General features: G+C 37.9%; 2 protein-coding genes across 2 annotated transcripts in view; both read right to left on the bottom strand.

Moving 5' to 3' along the window:
- Positions 1-2,148, bottom strand: part of FBXO5 (F-box protein 5) — an 8,464-nt gene extending 6,316 nt beyond the window's left edge. Inside the window, exon 1 of the mRNA XM_009999960.1 lies at positions 2,131-2,148. The gene's annotated coding sequence lies outside the window, so the exon portion shown is untranslated. The remainder of the gene's footprint in view (positions 1-2,130) is intronic.
- Positions 2,149-2,280: 132 nt separating this feature from the next.
- On the bottom strand, positions 2,281-13,932 carry MTRF1L (mitochondrial translational release factor 1-like). Its single transcript, XM_009999959.1, has 6 exons — positions 13,843-13,932; positions 12,495-12,678; positions 5,929-6,092; positions 4,877-4,994; positions 3,037-3,173; positions 2,281-2,607 (listed from the first exon to the last, which is right to left on the bottom strand). Exons 2-6 carry the CDS (start codon positions 12,625-12,627, stop codon positions 2,392-2,394), a joined length of 768 nt encoding a protein of 255 aa, XP_009998261.1. The 5' UTR covers positions 12,628-12,678; positions 13,843-13,932; the 3' UTR covers positions 2,281-2,391.
- Positions 13,933-16,462: the final 2,530 nt, after the last annotated feature.

Here is a 16,462-nt window from a genome sequence, read left to right as displayed (position 1 = left end):
GCACGGGGCGGGACCTCCCGCGCCGGGGGCCACCGTGTCCTGTCCTGCCCTGCCCTGTCCTGCCCTGACACCCCCCCCCACCCACGCACCAGACAGTACCCGCGCTCCAGTGCCCACCTACGGCTGCGTTCGTGCTTTCCTTGGATCTCCGCACCGTCCCTGCACACTCCCAGCGCGCAAAGCTCCGCTACCGGGGAAGGCCGGGGAAGTGCGGAGGTGCATCTCACGTCTGGGTTCCTCCCCATGGAAGCACTGTATTTGTTTTAAAGTATATTCGCTAGCAGCTGGCAGAGCGAGACGGAGAGCTGCCGGGAGCTGGGCAGAGTGGATGGACACCCCTGCAGGGATCCCAGATCTTGCATTGAAATGAATATGGAGAAAGAAAGGGTCTTCAAGTCTTTATGGGACAAAGCTTGCCACAACAGGCCCAGGAGATACCACACAGGGTAGTGAAATCCACCGTGTACAACACTGGTGCCAGTTTTGGGGTACCTGTGTCAGCCTCCTGCTAGGACCACCTTATATCTGGCTTTTCCCACTGGTGGGAGGATGGCCACTTGCAAGGCAATGAAGCATCTAATCTGCACTCAGGAGACAGAAAAGAGTTGGACAGGATCTGGACAGCCAGGACACGGGCTGGCTCATTAGGGAAGATCTAGGGTGATAAAGACCTTTGCACTCTTACATTACACACAGCAGTCCAGTAGTTAGACCTGGCTAACAACCCTTATTGGTCTGGAGAAATATGAGGCTGAAGTTAGAATGAATCTCTCTTTCCATCAATTGGTGTAAGATAGTTTGGCTAAAAGTGAAGTCAGGAAGCACAGCTTTCCATTTACAGCACCAATCTGGTAGGAAAAAAACCCTCAGCCCTAGTTTCTGTTCCAATCAATACCTAATTATTTTATGCACAAAATGCATCAATGTTTATTTCTGCTTATGTGCCAGCTGGAAATCGTAAATCCCCTAGTAAACCTACACCTAGGTCTCACAACAGGAAATCCATGCCTTTCCTTATGCATTCAGGGCCTCCTACATCTTAAAATAATGTATGCATCTTTAATGAAAAGATCTGGAACTCTATCACAGTAACTATGCAGTATTTCCTAGAAAACAAAGCTAATAAAGGCACTAATAATGATTCAGTGTGGTTTTTTTGCCATACATTGGTTTAAACTACAGTCTCAAATGTAATACCAGAAGATAAACTGATAAAAATGAGTAAATTTTTACACAGGAAGGATGTTTAAATAATTAATTCCCATAAGCTAGCTGTAGCAAACTTATTTTGTTCCTATTCTAATTTATTACACTAATTTTCATTAGAAGTCTCAAAGCAAACATCCCTGTATTCATGGTAACAATCTTTCCTTAGGTTCCAATTTCTTATTTAGTGGTATTTACATTTCAAATACATTCTGTGTGTGTACACACACATGCATAGGTACAAGGCATGATGGGATAACATGGCCTGGAAGCTGCAGGTTTTGTATTGCTGTATGTATTTGGGATTGTACAATGCAGTCTAAAAGGTTAACCCTTGCTTTATCCACAGAGCTGAACATGTACACATAGATCAGTAGATTAGAAGGGCAAAAGTTTTGCTGTTAAATAAACAGACAAAACCAATTAAGATGCCATTCATACTACATAACCTTTAGAAATCAATGACCTGGGGAGTCAATTAAAAACATAGAGAAGAAGCTGAATTGAAGGCTAAGGGAGACTGAAATAACAGGCAAACAATATTGTAATGATTCTTTTCAGTTTTTACTCAAGAACAGAAGCATTATTTTCAAAAACAACTCATATAACTTCCCACTTGGCTTCCACAGCTTTTTTTTTTTTTTTTTTGGAACAAGGGATATTCCTAAACAGTTTTTTTTGTGTTTGTTAATAAGGGCTAGAAGGCCAAGAAAACATGGAGATATGCTTTGACTCCTTCTCCCATGCTACATCTAAATGATTTTTTAAAATATAGATTAGTAGTGAGGTAATTTATTTATCACTTTCTTCCTCACTCAAAGACTTTTTTTTTCTCTCCATTAGATTATTTTACACTGTACTGAAGTTTAAGCTACTGTATAAATAAAAACTGGAACAAGAAATAGCTCATTTTTTCATGTGTACCTTTTGAGACTGGTGTATCAGTATCTTCTAAGTGGAGAAAGTTTAAAAGCTGCAGTTACTTCTGGGCCACTCAAAATTGCTTTTTAAGTGGACTACTGTAGCAATAATGTCTCATATGAAGGTAACAAAGTGAGTAAACAAATTGTGCTTTTCACAATCTGAAAAGTAGTTTAATTTTCTGGGTAGTGCTCTAGAAAACTCCTTTGCTGACACATACATGTCAGCATTACATGTTTGTAATGGGCTGACAAAAAGCAATGTTCAGGATAGATTTTTTTTTTCATTTTCTGAAATAATTTCCATTAAAGATTCATAATCAGCATATTCTCTCAAAGTTTGTATCATTTCATCTAGCATTTCTTCCCCAAGCATGAAACACTCAATATGATGTACTGATCTGCTTATCCTGTGGTCAGTAATCCGGTCCTGTGGGAAGTTGTATGTTCTGATCTTCTCTGATCTTCCTTTAGTCCCAATCTACCAAATAAGAACAAGTTTATCATCACTGTCTTTTTATAAAAATCATGCAATATTAAGCATTTAAGGCAAAAGCTTTTTCTTCCATAATTATCCAAAATCTGTTGTTACCTAGTACTTAGAACAGTTCAGTAGTTGCAGCAATTATTCTCAAACATGTAGAAGAACAATTTTACTGTATATTTTTCTAATACTATTGTTTCTTCATGCTCAAATCCAGCTTGTTTTACTAGATCTCCAGAATCAACATAGTACTGAAATTTAAATCTGGCTAATATACAATTTATTGCTGAAGTAGAATGGATTTTTTTTTGCCTTGCTGGGCTCACGTTCCTCTACATTTCTATTTACTATTTTGCAGTTCAACACAGAAGTTACCTCAAGAACATACACTTGCACAAAATTTTATCTTTACTAAGTGAAACTTACTTGAATCTTTCGTACACTGTTTCTCTTTTTGGTTTCTTCTTCCAGTTTGGCATTGTATATTTTAGCACATAGCATTTGCATAGCCTTCTCTTTGTTTCTAATTTGAGATCTTTCTTGCTGACATTCAGACACGATCCCTGCCAAAAACATAATGACGTTTAAGACTTAACAGTAAGAAATACTAAAAGGGTTTTGCAATTTCTAAATTATTTTTACTATGTGACAAAAAGCTGATTCTTTCTTCAATACATAACTTGGACTGAGAATGTAAAAGTCTAGGCTTTATTAAAGTCTAAAGATACATTTCGGGAGAAAAGTGCTGGCTGAATTGAACTGGTGCTTTAAAGCATGAGACAATAAATTTAATTCCATATGTTGGACAACAGGTAGACAATGAAATAAAAGATAAGTGATGTGATCTGGCTTACAGAAGACTCCTTTGAAAAGAATCCATAACTCCTGGCCACAAGTCCAGGAAATCCAGGAGTTAAGGAGCAGTAAAATGCATGAGAGTGAGTGTATACAGAATGTGATCAGATTATACAAAAGTGGGCACTATTTTGCTAAAAAAAAAAAAAAAAAGAAAGGTGTGTTTTTTCCCCCCAAAACATAGAATTCAAGTTAAGATTGTAAGTGAACAACCAAAGAATGGAGTACGGAAATGAAATACAGGAAGAAGACAGCACAAGCTAAGTTGTTATTTCATTTGATTTTAAGTAACTCTAGTAAGACTACAGTATCCTTTTATAAGATTACAGAGTATTACTTTATGAAAGAGTTGTTTACAAACACCTTTTTGGGTCCCAGTGAAGCTTTATAAACAGTTAGGTTGAGAGAAGTAGAAAAAGTAACAGGACAATCAATTGTAAAGGAAAAGAGAGCAAAAGAACAAAGCTGGGAAACGTGAAACAGGAAAGTCAAGAGATAACAAGAGATATAAGAAACCCTATAAACCATCTGTAGTGTGTAACCACAAAAAATAAATGTTGATTACAAACACCAATAACGGCCTTCAGCAAACACTAAGATTATTTGTTTATTTTAGTTTGTTGGGCATTTTTCCAAACATGCCAACAGCCAACCATTTTTTTTAATCTGGAGTACATTTTTGTCACCATACCTTGAACAGAAGAAGTCTACCCTCTCCACTGTCCACCTTTGGCTTTAATGAGGTGATGCAACAAGTTTAGAATAGATTAATGTCTTCAATAAATATGAAGAATTTCATGGCAAAAGTATGGATACATGAAGATAGAGCACTATAAAGCCTGACTAGTATTTGTGGTAGTGAAGAGGGATAGCTAAAAAGCAATGGAAGTCAAAGTGGCTGCTTGGGATTGCTCAAAGGAAGTAAAAAGCTCAGGAATGGCAATAAAAAAAGATATGATAGCTCAAATCAGGGAGCATTTGAGGGTGTATCTTATCCCACTTGAGTTGCCCAACCTGAGCCCTGAGAATGGGCCTCCTAATTATGTCTGTAATCTTTGTGAAAGGAGCCAGCAGACAAATGGAAGTTGGTGATCTCTGTTTTGGAAACTAGGCAAGAAAAGGTAAATAATCAGATTTCAACCTATTCTGTTTTTCAGTTTATTTTTCATTATTTGAAACCTTAAATATAATCTCTTCCTAGAAACTGGTTTGGATGTTTTGGTTTACCTACTGAAGCCAGTAGTCTTCACAAATCAGGGTGGACACAAGACACTGCCTTTTACTATAAACACATTGTGTGAAAACTCTGCTCTACTGTTGCCCAGGTTTAAAAATAAAACCATTGTTTCAAATGAAATTAATACAGCAGTTGTGTAACATAGATCTTTTACTAAGGAAAAAGATTAAGCACCTGTTGGAACATGAACAATTCGTACAGCACTGTCTGTGGTATTGACATGCTGGCCTCCAGCTCCACTAGCTCGCTTTGTTTCTATCCGAAGATCTTTTGGATTAATTTGCAGCCTCGTCTGTCATGGCAGAGGGAAAAAAAAAAAAAAAGGGAAAAAAAATAAGAACACATTTACCTTGTTTCTTTCTAGATAGATGTCAAATATGTATAGCTGGTTTACTTTACAAGGCACATTCCGGCAAGAATAAACTTTTAAAGTTTATGAGAAGTAGCTCACATTCACTTATAAAAATATTAACAAATCTTCGTAGTCAGACTGGAACGTGACGTGGTGGAAGCCGGGAAATCAGACAAATAGTAGTTTAAGGCACAACCTAGCATTAATCTTCCCCCTTTTCTGAAAGCTCTGCTCCCTCTTACAGCAGAGTTAACCAATATTTGAACTTGAGCAGATTGTTTTTCAGATAAAATGGAACATGTTCCCTTCATTGGCTCTGGAGCAGGGCAACGGTCTCCGGGAGGAAGTTGCAAGAAAATTTGGTAGAAGATAGGAAGCAGTAACATCCTTAACAAATCAAAGATGAAAAGAAAGCTTTAATTCTTAGCCAGTTATTTTTAACCAAGCAAATATGGTGGCAAATTAGCACCCATATACTTTGGATGGGGAAAATGAGGACTCTACAAAAAGGAGAAAGCGGGAGTGCTAACAGAAATCTCTATGAGCTCTCTGAACTAGTTCAGTCTGTTGTGACTTTGTAAAAAAATGTAGTTTTCCACAAAACATGCAAGGCGTGGTTACAGTGAATTTTCAAGCTATAGTAAACTGCCTGTGACTTTCTTGAGATTAGGACTAGAAGGAAATCCAGAACTTCTTTATTTCATTTCCTTAGACAAAAGTAAAAATTAACAAACAAACAAGACTTAAAACTAAAATAAAAAAAAATAATTAAGATAAAATAACAGGAAAGACAGAAAACACTTGGGTATCAGCAATATGGCATGTAAAAGCATTGCTGATGGCAAAGTCTGTTATACGAGAAGGTAAGTGTTACCTCAGTCGGTTGGGGTAATATGGCAACAGTCATTGTACTGGTGTGAATGCGTCCTTGTTTTTCTGTCTTTGGCACCCGCTGAACACGATGCACTCCTCCTTCAAATTTCATGTACTTGTAAGCCTCCAGACCTGCTATACTGGCTACTGCGTGTCTTAGGCCACCTTAAATACAGAAGAAAAACAGTTGTAAATCTGTAAGAAAAACTATTGGCACTATGCTGTTATATTTCCAACAGTGTATTCAAACATCACTCTCATTTGTTTATTAAAATTACAAATTTACCATTTAAGTACTTATGGAGAATTATACTGAAAATGCAATAAAACTCTCAAAAATAAAGCCAGACATACATACTCACACACTGTCTAAAAAGGACTGTCAAATTCTGTTTTGTGGAGTCCAAATTGTTTTTTTAAACACATAAAAAGATTGTTCATGAACCACGTGCACAGATGTACACATACAATTATAAGCCATGGTAAAACTCTTAACACCAGTACTAAGTTTGCATAAATATGAAATTCTGAAAGCCATCTTTGGAAACTACATCAAATTTTTAATTGTTTGTTCAGTACCTAATAATTCAACGGGAAAACCTACAACTCTAAAGGATGAATATCATTCATATTCCCTATCTATTCTCGTCTATGCATCCTACCTATTTCTTGTCTTTGCTCTTTCAGTTCATGTTTTGCTCCCTTGGAGTGAGCAGAACTCCAATTCCTGCCCCTCTTACAATCTGACAAAACACTTGATAGCAATGTACTAAAAAACTAGCTCTGCATAGCTTGGGGCTTGGAATACAATCACGATCATGATTTCATGACATAAATACTTTATTGCAATATTTCTTTCTGGCATTCTTGGTCGTTCTTGCTTGCTAGTGTGCAAACCCTTCAGCAGTCTGAAGGATCAGGGAACTTATGGCACTGTAAATTAATGTAACTTTTCACCTGTTTTGGTTTTTAATCAGTTCCCAGATCCCATTCTCAACACAGGGGATGGTTTGTCAAGGGCATGATTTAAAAAGGAGATAAGCAACCTTGAAAGGGCATTGCTTTTGAAGTCTTGCAACACAAAACTATAGCTGAGGAACAGTCAAGGCACGTACTTCTCAGAAATACTTTTTTAGGCCATCTCTAGACTAAGCAAATCAACCATAGCAACAAGATAGCAGCTTTTAAAAAAATAAAAATGAAGACAATGTTGAATCTGAAAATGCCCTGCATAGCAGAAGAAAATAATCAGCTAGAACACAGGCCACATTTTTGACCTCCATAGAGAAGGTTTGCAAATGTTTTTATTCTACAGAAATTTAACATTCCCTCATAACTTTACTAAAACATATTTCCTTTTGCAGTCGCATTAATGGAAAATAGCTTGAACTGCCTCTTTCCTTTTTCATCTGACTTTGTCCTTCTGACTTTTAAAATTTTGCACCTACTAGTACAAATCTGTACTTTGATTCAAATGTACTATTCAACATACCTAAATCTCCACTGATGTAATGTATAGCCATTATTGAATATCAATTATGTAAGATAAATCTGTCATATTTAAAATAAATCTGACCATAAAGCATGTAGTTTAACAAGAATATCTGTCAAAATCTTCAAATTAAGTCAGTAAGTTTCATTTTAACAGGTACTGTGAAATCATCCTACTGCTATGCAAACAATAGTCGAATGAACACAAGATTTCTTTTTTACTCTAAAATAATCTTATATAACTAAAATAATTAAAGTAGTTAAGTAATAAAACTTGCTTACTCCTTTACATACAAAAGCAAGTACAAAAAAAGTCATAAGCAGCAACCTCTGCACATGAGGAAGATGCCAGGATACATCAGGAGTGAAAATAATGTGAATGTTCACAAGGCTATGGCCCTACTGACAAGTATTAATTATTTGATAAGCAGTTCACTGCAACAGCTAATGTTCTGTCTTCTCTCCCTCACTTTTCCTGGCATTAATATATACACACTATGAGTACAGTCTGTCTATCTGAGCTGCAGCCACATCTGAGACATAATCAGGAGAGCTTAAGTTTGTAGTTACAACAGTGTGCCTGTGCCACCATAGTGCTTTACACAAGATGACCAAGAAACTGGTTCTAAAGACAGGTATTCAGGTCATACTGCTCTAAAACAACTACTACCAACACAGGTTTAATATGAAATGCAGCCAAATCCAATGAAATTTCAACAAACCCTTTCACCTAGCAGACATGTCATAGGCCTGTCAAATAACTTTAGCTCTTACTAACCATATACTTGCCCCTTTCCATTAAGATGTCGTTCTCTATACTCAAAACTGACATACACAGAACAACGGTGCAAGTTTGCAATCATATTTATATAACATCTTATACCCAGGTTGAGACAAGTTCCACATCTGTGTCTCTGTCTGCCATGACAGGGCAAGAGGCAGTGGATAAATAAAGACACACGGTTTTGTGGTTTAATGTGCATGCTAAATCTTGAATGTACTATTTTTACACAGTGACACTACTTGGGATAGGTCAATAAAGTCAGTTAAGAACTGACTGAAACCAATTTTTAATTGCAGCTTTGTTTAGCATCCATCTTCACACTTACTCACACGCAAATTCTGGAGCTCTCTGAAATGAGGGAGTTTGACATTTTTATATCAGACTTTGCTTTTGCTCATTTAGTCCATAAAAATGGAGTATGGATGGCATATAACAGCCTAACACCACCAGCAAGCATTCTTAACTCCACTCTCACTCAGCACAGTCCAGAGACTTTGAACCCGAGGGTTCAACCATGCCCTTCAGTGGCACTGCCATCCCTAGTGCTGCTACCTCTCAAACTATCTCCAGCTCCTCACTTTCGATAGTGTGTGGTCATGCAAGTAAGGTCAGAAAATATACTGCAAGAGACTAACAAAGGCTAGAACTGCCCTTATTTTTCTCTAAATTTATATCCTACCTTCCTAAATATTCCTCTTATTAGACAAGAAGTTTTTTAAATAAATATGTATCAATTTAAAAAGTAGCAGCTTCAAAGAGAAAATATGGCTAGATACACACTAGGTTAATGTACTACTTCAGTTTCCCACTTAAGGTGTTAAAGGGAATGCCCCTGAGGGTGTGGACTCCTTGTCCAAGGTCTGAGCTATCACCAAATGGGTAGTCATGTACAACTCCCTTCTCTTGCAATCAGAGGACTGCAAGTTGAGTCAGACCTGACTTAAAACTATTCAGTAACAACAGATAGTCTTTAAGCCAAATCAGTGATTCAATTAACAACATAGCCTCAAAACTGCTAGAGCTGAGAGAGAGAGGGAACATAGGGATGGCAGCTGGCTGGAAGATGAGACAACCTCTAAGCTGAGTTTAAGCTTCAAACAAAATGTGCTCTGCAGGTGACATCATATGTTACTGTTGGGATTCACCCACCTAAGTCTTACCTCAATGGAAAGGGCAGCTCTCCTCTCTCCTTGGTATATGAAATAAAAAAGATCCAGATCCTTTCCCCATATTGTTTACACTCATCTAATCTACACCACATTTATTCAATTTAGTTAAAAACAAACAAAAAAGTTAATGGATTTCTGTAGGCTTTGAAGGCTGAACTGGCTCAGCTCCTGGCAACGTGTTTGCCTGATCGATAATATACATGACTTTCCTCTTTCAGCAACAAGCTGCACTGTAACACTAAGCTTCTTCTCATCCATACCTTCACTTAAACTGTGCAAACAGGTTATTTGACAAATGCCTCTTGAACATAAAAAAAGTTTATTAAGAACAAATTTAGATAATAGACAATACTGAATTCAAGCCTCACAAAATTAAAACATGTAAATTCAGTGAATCAACAGCAGCCACTCTAGGAGACTGTGATACTGTGAAAACCTGAGTTCATGTTCATCAACCTGAAATAAGTCTCCTGCTAAGAAGTGTAAAAAAAGTTATTGTTGAGCATGCTACAAATAAAATGCTTTTGAAACAAAGTCCTAGTAGAGATTTTAAGAACCCAGAAGTGTAAGTGAAGTCCATAATAAATGATGTGACAGGTGAAGATATGGGTACCCCTTTTTCGAGGTATGAATTCAGGAAAAAAATCAAGCCTGTACCTAGATTTTCAAGTTCCTGGTTTGTGATGTCCATATAGTCCAACTTTTGAACCATCTTTTAATCCCTCAATATGTAACAGTGAATCAAAACTGTACTTATGGTAGAAGGGTCTAAGACACCAAAAGACCCACATTAGAAGGGTAAAGTAGCTCAATGATATGAGAAGCTCAATTAGAAGAGTTGCAGATATTTATTTTTGTTAATTTCTAAACAGCTGAAACTAAAAATGCTCAGGATAACTGAAAATGTCATTGAGTGCAAAATATGGCATATGTAAACAGAAGAATTAGAAGAGAGCAGCCTTCCAGTACCTGAAGGGGACCTACACAAAAGCTGGAGAGGGACAAAAGCATGTAGAGATAGGATGAGAGGTAATGGCTTCAAGCTGAAAGAGGGCAGATATATGTTAGACATTAGGAATAAACTCTTTCCTGTGAGGGTGGTGAGACACAGAAACAGGTTGCCCCAGGAAGTCGTGGATGCCACATCCATGGAAGTGTTCAAGGCCAAGCTGGATGGAGCTTTGAGCAACATGGTCTAGTGGGAGGTGTCCCTGCCCATGGCAGTGTGGTTGATCGTTAAGGTCCCTTCCAAGCCAAACCATTCTACGATTCTAAGATGCTTCATATTTTTCAAAGCTTGATAAAAATCTCTGCAATTATATTGTTGACTGAAAAGAGATTATTTTTTCCTGATAGATTGAATACCTTAACATCCTAGTTTTTCCATTTCCCCTTCAAATATTCACTAAAAAATTAAAACAACCCCAAACCAAAACCAAATCAAATCAAAACCCCAAACCCAAAAACTGATCAAAGCATGAACACAGGGGAAGATTCAGAACCAATCTGAGCTAGCAGCAGGAAACTGCACAAGTGCCCATCTACTGATCCATACCCTCTATAACACATAACCTACCTCCACAGCAAAATTTGTAGGTAAGCAAAGTGTGCTAGCTTTGCTGACAACAATACACCTGCAGATCTGCTGACACAGACTTAGCAAATCTATTCTGCTGAGAATCATGGCTAGCAATCTGTCAGTCAAAATCCAAAATCCCTGCCACTGCTTGGGCATGTCTCCATGTTTTGGATTGCAGTTTCCCAGGTGGTTTAAACTGACTGAACTTCTCAATCCTGGAAGGAGGTTCTGTTTTTCTCACTGCCACCATTAGTAGCCAAACACTTCTGCCTCCACAGCATCTGTGAGCATTTTCTCCTCTTCTCTGCTAGATCACCTGAAAACTAAGGAGGGAAGGCTGGTTTTGTATTATTTTTCAGTTGGATTATCTTGATGATGATACTCTGTGAAGAGACATAATCACAACTGCCAATGCAAAGAAGTCTCAGCAGCCTGATCTTTGTGAAACAACTTTACACACTAATGGGGTTAAGCCAAAATCAGCTAACATGTGCCACTGCCTCAGTTTGTTGTGTAAACCTACCAAACCCCGTATTTGCAAAGACACAATGTTCCAAGAGAAGCAGGGAACCAACTTCACAGCTCATCATCACCAGAAGATCTAGTTTTTCCACCTCCTTGCATTCAGCCCCACATTGCTGCTCATCTTACGCTAGCTCTAAAGCTCATGAGAACAGACTGAACATATTAACTAGGCAAAAATCAATCTAACTAGGCAAAAAAAAAAAAAAAGTATTTGCCAGTTTAAGTGAAAGGACAGCAAAACAGATTATTTTTTTTTTACAAAAGGTAGGACTGTTTGGACAGGCAGAGGCAGTCAGGAAGAGAGGAGAAGGGAGAAACATTTCCTTTTACTGGCATCAACCTGCTAAACTCATTACTTGTGAAATTTTAGTTGAAGACTTTAATAAATAATTAGATCTCTAATTTCTCCTCTCAAAGTCTCAACAATCCCCCTGCTTTGCTCATCCATTAGCTGTTACAGATAAGCTATATCCAAATATCCAATTTCTTTATATAAATCTCCAAATGACATTATTACAGATAATTTCAAGATGTTTTACATTTCAAGAATAGTTTTAAATTTTCTCTGCAAAGGGGTCCATAATAATAAACACTTTCAACCTGCCACCAAACTGATCTATAAACACTAGAAAAAGTAACAAGGTGTAACAGCATATCCAAACAAAAAGTATATATTATCTGTATTAATTAAAAAAAAATAATGCTAAAACAACATATCTGCATCACTTTCTGAATTTTCTTCCCCCACACACTTAGTTTCACTTCTACTTTTTGTAACTACTGAAAGAAAAGTTTTAAATTTTAGCACTTTAATATTTTAACAGTACTTCTGAAATGGAATTTCATTCTCAAATACAGAAGCTGAAGAAAACTGTACTCAGACAGCTGAACAATCTTCTGCTTCTAAAATTAAGTTAGTGCAAATTAGCTTCCTGTAGTCAGGAAATTCAAGTGTCATCTGAATGAGTGTTTCAACTTATGTTAAGAAGTTACAAAGATTAAGCATTTTCATTACTGACCTATTTCACTGGGAAAGTATTCTAATATTTCAAATTTCCACTTTTTATAGGCAGCGTATCGTTGATACATATCAAATATCTCCGAGGTGAACAGCATGGCTTCCTGCCCTCCAACTCCAGCAGTTACTTCCATGACAAGATCACTCTCGTCTGTTTCTTCTGAAGGAATCAAGAGCAACACTATCTGCGAATACAAAAACACCCTCTGACACTGCTACCCACAACGGAGATAGAATAAAATGCCAGACAAGTCTGTCACCGATCTGTGCTGCGCTCTCCTGCACTAACTCCTTGGCTGCCCAGGGGAAAAAGGCTTCTCAGGCCTCTGGCAGGGAAGCAGCAGCAGTCATGAAGAGGTGGGGGTGGGGATGCTGCATTGCAGGAATGCTCCCTGTGCCTGTTCACACTCACAGGAGCTACACAGGTCTCTCTCAAGACCTACAAAGCTTCATAGAAGGTTTCACCTACCAGGAGCACCAAGGCATTAGGACAACACAGGATATGTGCCAGTTCTTGCACAACAACTGAGCAAATCCCTTTCCATCAGATACCCTTTATAACCTGGTCTTAACTGCAGAGCTAAGAAGGTATGGATGTTCAGGAGGATAGTCCAACAACACAGCTGTATTAATAGTTTACTATTTTAAAAGGGAGAGCCAGCCTTTTATCAGTCTGTAGAAGAAAGGTACACCAGAACCAAAACCAGTATCACAATTTTCCAAGCTGGATCAAAACTCTGGACGATCTGAAAATGCTTTTCAATCATCTTCCTATGCTAGCATTAGGTGATGTTTCTTGTCACAGACTTCCCATCCTTCTTCTGGCAAAATCACAAGTACTTTATATTTATAAAGTGACTGTTGTATTGTTGTTGAAGGAATAGAGAACAGTGACACCACCAGCTTTTACAAAACAAGTAACATTAAGAATATGTACCAATTTGTTATGCAAAGATATTTTTATGTTAAAGAACACAGATACTATGTAGAATCTATGCAGATCTGAAGTGGTTACATAGTATTAAACTATTTTTTTGAAAACTACTAGTGTGTGTAACACTATACAAGTTTTATGTTTCCAATAGATAGAAAGCTGGACATCCACAATGGCATCCCTAGACAACTATAGCACCTACTCATAAAGATGTATTGATTCAGACAATTTCAGATACAAGCAGGAACTCACAGGCTCTCTATACCACATGCATTTTTCATTTCCCTTAGACAACAGACAAGGAATATAACTGGCAGGGAGGGGAGAAGAAAAGTTTATCATATTCATCTTATTTTGGTGAGAAGACAACTTGGCTTTGTTAATTTAAAAGTGGTAAGGAAATAGAGGATCTAACCTGGTGTTTCAGCTCAGCTATCTCTTCTTCACAGGAGGTGATCTCCCTTTCTGCAAGCTTCCGCAAATCTCCACTCTCATCTGGAATAATTTGAGTATGGTTAATCCTCAGACTTACATCAATGACGCACTCAGAAAACCTTCTGAAAAACAACCACATGAAAAACTTACTCTGAAAAAAAACCAACCAGACAAACAAAAAAAAACCCCAAACCCAACAACACCCCCACCCCACTACACAGAAGTCCCCCAGCACACGAAACCTGTCAGAAAATGAGATTCATAATATGATGTGTAACAAAGATACACAGTGCATACAAAGTGTATTTTCTGATATTCAGGTATGAAACATGAGAAAATCCGAAATATAAAAAATTCCACTTAAACATTAATTTAAAAAAACCCAACAAACAAACAAACAACAAAAACCCAGTCCCCCAACCCCAATGCCAACAATTGCTGTGCTGGTGCTTGAACAGTGGCACAGGCTACTCAGATAGGTTGTGGAGCCTCCATCTGTGTAGATACTCAAACCCCAGCTGGACACAACCCTGAGCGACCTGCTGTGGGTGACCCTGCTTGAGAACGGAGTTGAGATGGATAACAGCCAGAGGTCTCTTCCCACCTCAGTCATTCTGTGATTCTAAGAAATTACTTTCTGTATTTCAATGTGACAGGACCATCAGGGACTTTTGCCCCTACCATTGTATGCAAAGATTTGAGGATAGTAGTAGTAATGCCAAGTATTTTACCTCTGTCAATTTATTCCAGAACAGCAGAAAAACTTCTAACACATCACTAAAAAAAAAAAAAGTAAAGAAGAATTCTTGTGTAACAAGAGGAAGATGCAATGTTGAAGTATTACTTGATCAATAATAATGCTTTACAATTAAGATTTGTTTTTCTCTACTATAGTTTTGGTATGTCAAAATGTTTTTTGTTGGGTTTTTTTGGTCAGTATCAAACTTCACACACACACCTCCAATTTTATTTTTTTTTAAATCAACATCTTAAGCAGCCTCTGACTTGCAATGAATCAGCTCACTTGCCCAGAAGAAAAAATATTACCCCCAAAAGGGAGAAACTAGTACACATAATGAAAAAGGCAAAATTGGGGCAGGCACAGGGACACAGAACAGCACAGTCAGCAGCAAGAGACGATGCTTGACTTTTTTTTTTTTTTTCCTGTGTACAGCAAGATTTTAAATGTGTTCAGCTGAGACAGAACATACACTCTTACAATAAAGCCACATCTTTTCAGCATTGTTACTGCACTTAGTCATTAGCATAGTTTGAAATTAAACTTTTTGACTTTAGACTCTGGCTTTAATATCAGTGAATTACACAAACTCCCCCAGTCACTACTGTAATAAGGAAATTACAAAGATAATAATGCATGAATTCGTTTAAACAACAAACATGCTTTACCTCCAGCTGGCTAAGAAAATGCACGGTTGACTATCTGACTAACTGTAATTCTTTAAATATGCAAACTTGATCATCTCCAACTATCTACGTTACTTTAAAGTAACTACTGATTGATCAAATGTTAGTCATTAAGGCCAGCTGAAGGAAGGGTAAGAATTAAGGAATTCTGAATCCATTAGAGTCAAATCAACTATTGATAATGCAATTAAGAAATAATATAACAATTAATAGCACTTTCATACTTCAAAATGCAAATATAATACAGGCCCCAAAAATAAGTTTAAAATAATATATATAAATATTTTTAAGGATGAACTAGAGAAGTGCTCGGAGTTACTGACTAAGCCCTTCTGATCATTTCATGCTTTGCTTAAGTTCTAAGCCTGGTTTTCATGACACTGTCTTCTTCAACAAGTTCCAAAATAAAAAAATAAAAATCTTCCACTTCATGTAGTTAGCTTGGGTCAATGATTAGTTTGTTCAAAGGAACTATTTCCCCCTTTTCAGACTGAGGCAGGAGAGAATGAATAAGGGGAAAAAAATTGCTTTTAGATGGTGTCTGTCATCTCCATTAGGCAGAATAACTAACTACTATTAACATTTTTGATCGATCAGGACTTACTAAAGTAGTAAGTAATACAACATCTAGGGTACATTTCACAATCTAGTGAATGTTTACTGACCTTAAAGCACTCCTTTTCCGCATTTTGGTTTCTAACAGCTGATTCAATGTGAAAAATATTCACTATTTGGAAACACAAAGAGTGTGCAGCAACAAACACAACACAGAGTGACATCGCGGTGTGGAGGCAGCACAGACAGATGCTCAGGTCTGTGGCTGTTAAAATGGATTCACGTAGCCAGGCCGGGCTGTCCTGACAGCAGGAGAAAAATCCACCCCAAAAAAGAAAACAAACCAAAACACGTTTCCTAGCCCTGATTATCTTTATTTTATATGAAGCAGGTGCTATCACAGCGCTCTTCCTCCAAGCACCAGCAGCTCCCACCCCTCAGCTCCCAGGCCGGCGGACAAACCTCTCTCACGCACCCCTGCAGACACGCACTGTATCCCCACCTCTGCTCGGGAGGTGCGTTTCCCTCCGGCGCGGGAGGGCAGGAGGCACGTCCCCCTCACCCCTCACCAGCCGGTTATTCCCCCTTCCCGCCTTTCCCAGCCCTCCCGCCCCCCGGGT

Source organism: Chaetura pelagica, unplaced genomic scaffold (assembly GCF_000747805.2).
Source record: "Chaetura pelagica isolate M959 unplaced genomic scaffold, ChaPel_1.0 scaffold135, whole genome shotgun sequence".
In the NCBI taxonomy this organism is placed as follows: Eukaryota; Metazoa; Chordata; class Aves; order Apodiformes; family Apodidae; genus Chaetura; species Chaetura pelagica.
The sequence above is the reverse complement of the archived record's forward strand: the minus strand, read 5'-3'. Positions and strand labels throughout refer to the sequence as shown.

What these genes read in the sequence shown, in the direction of transcription:
- MTRF1L (XM_009999959.1), bottom strand. Translation starts at nt 12,627, where the DNA reads ATGGAAGTAACTGCTGGAGTTGGAGGGCAGGAAGCCATGCTGTTCACC. An exon ending in TATTACCCCAACCGACTGAG is followed by an intron (nt 4,995 to 5,928) that starts GTAACACTTACC and finishes CTGCCATGACAG; the next exon opens with ACGAGGCTGCAAATTAATCC. An exon ending in ACAGTGTACGAAAGATTCAA is followed by an intron (nt 2,608 to 3,036) that starts GTAAGTTTCACT and finishes CTTATTTGGTAG; the next exon opens with ATTGGGACTAAAGGAAGATC.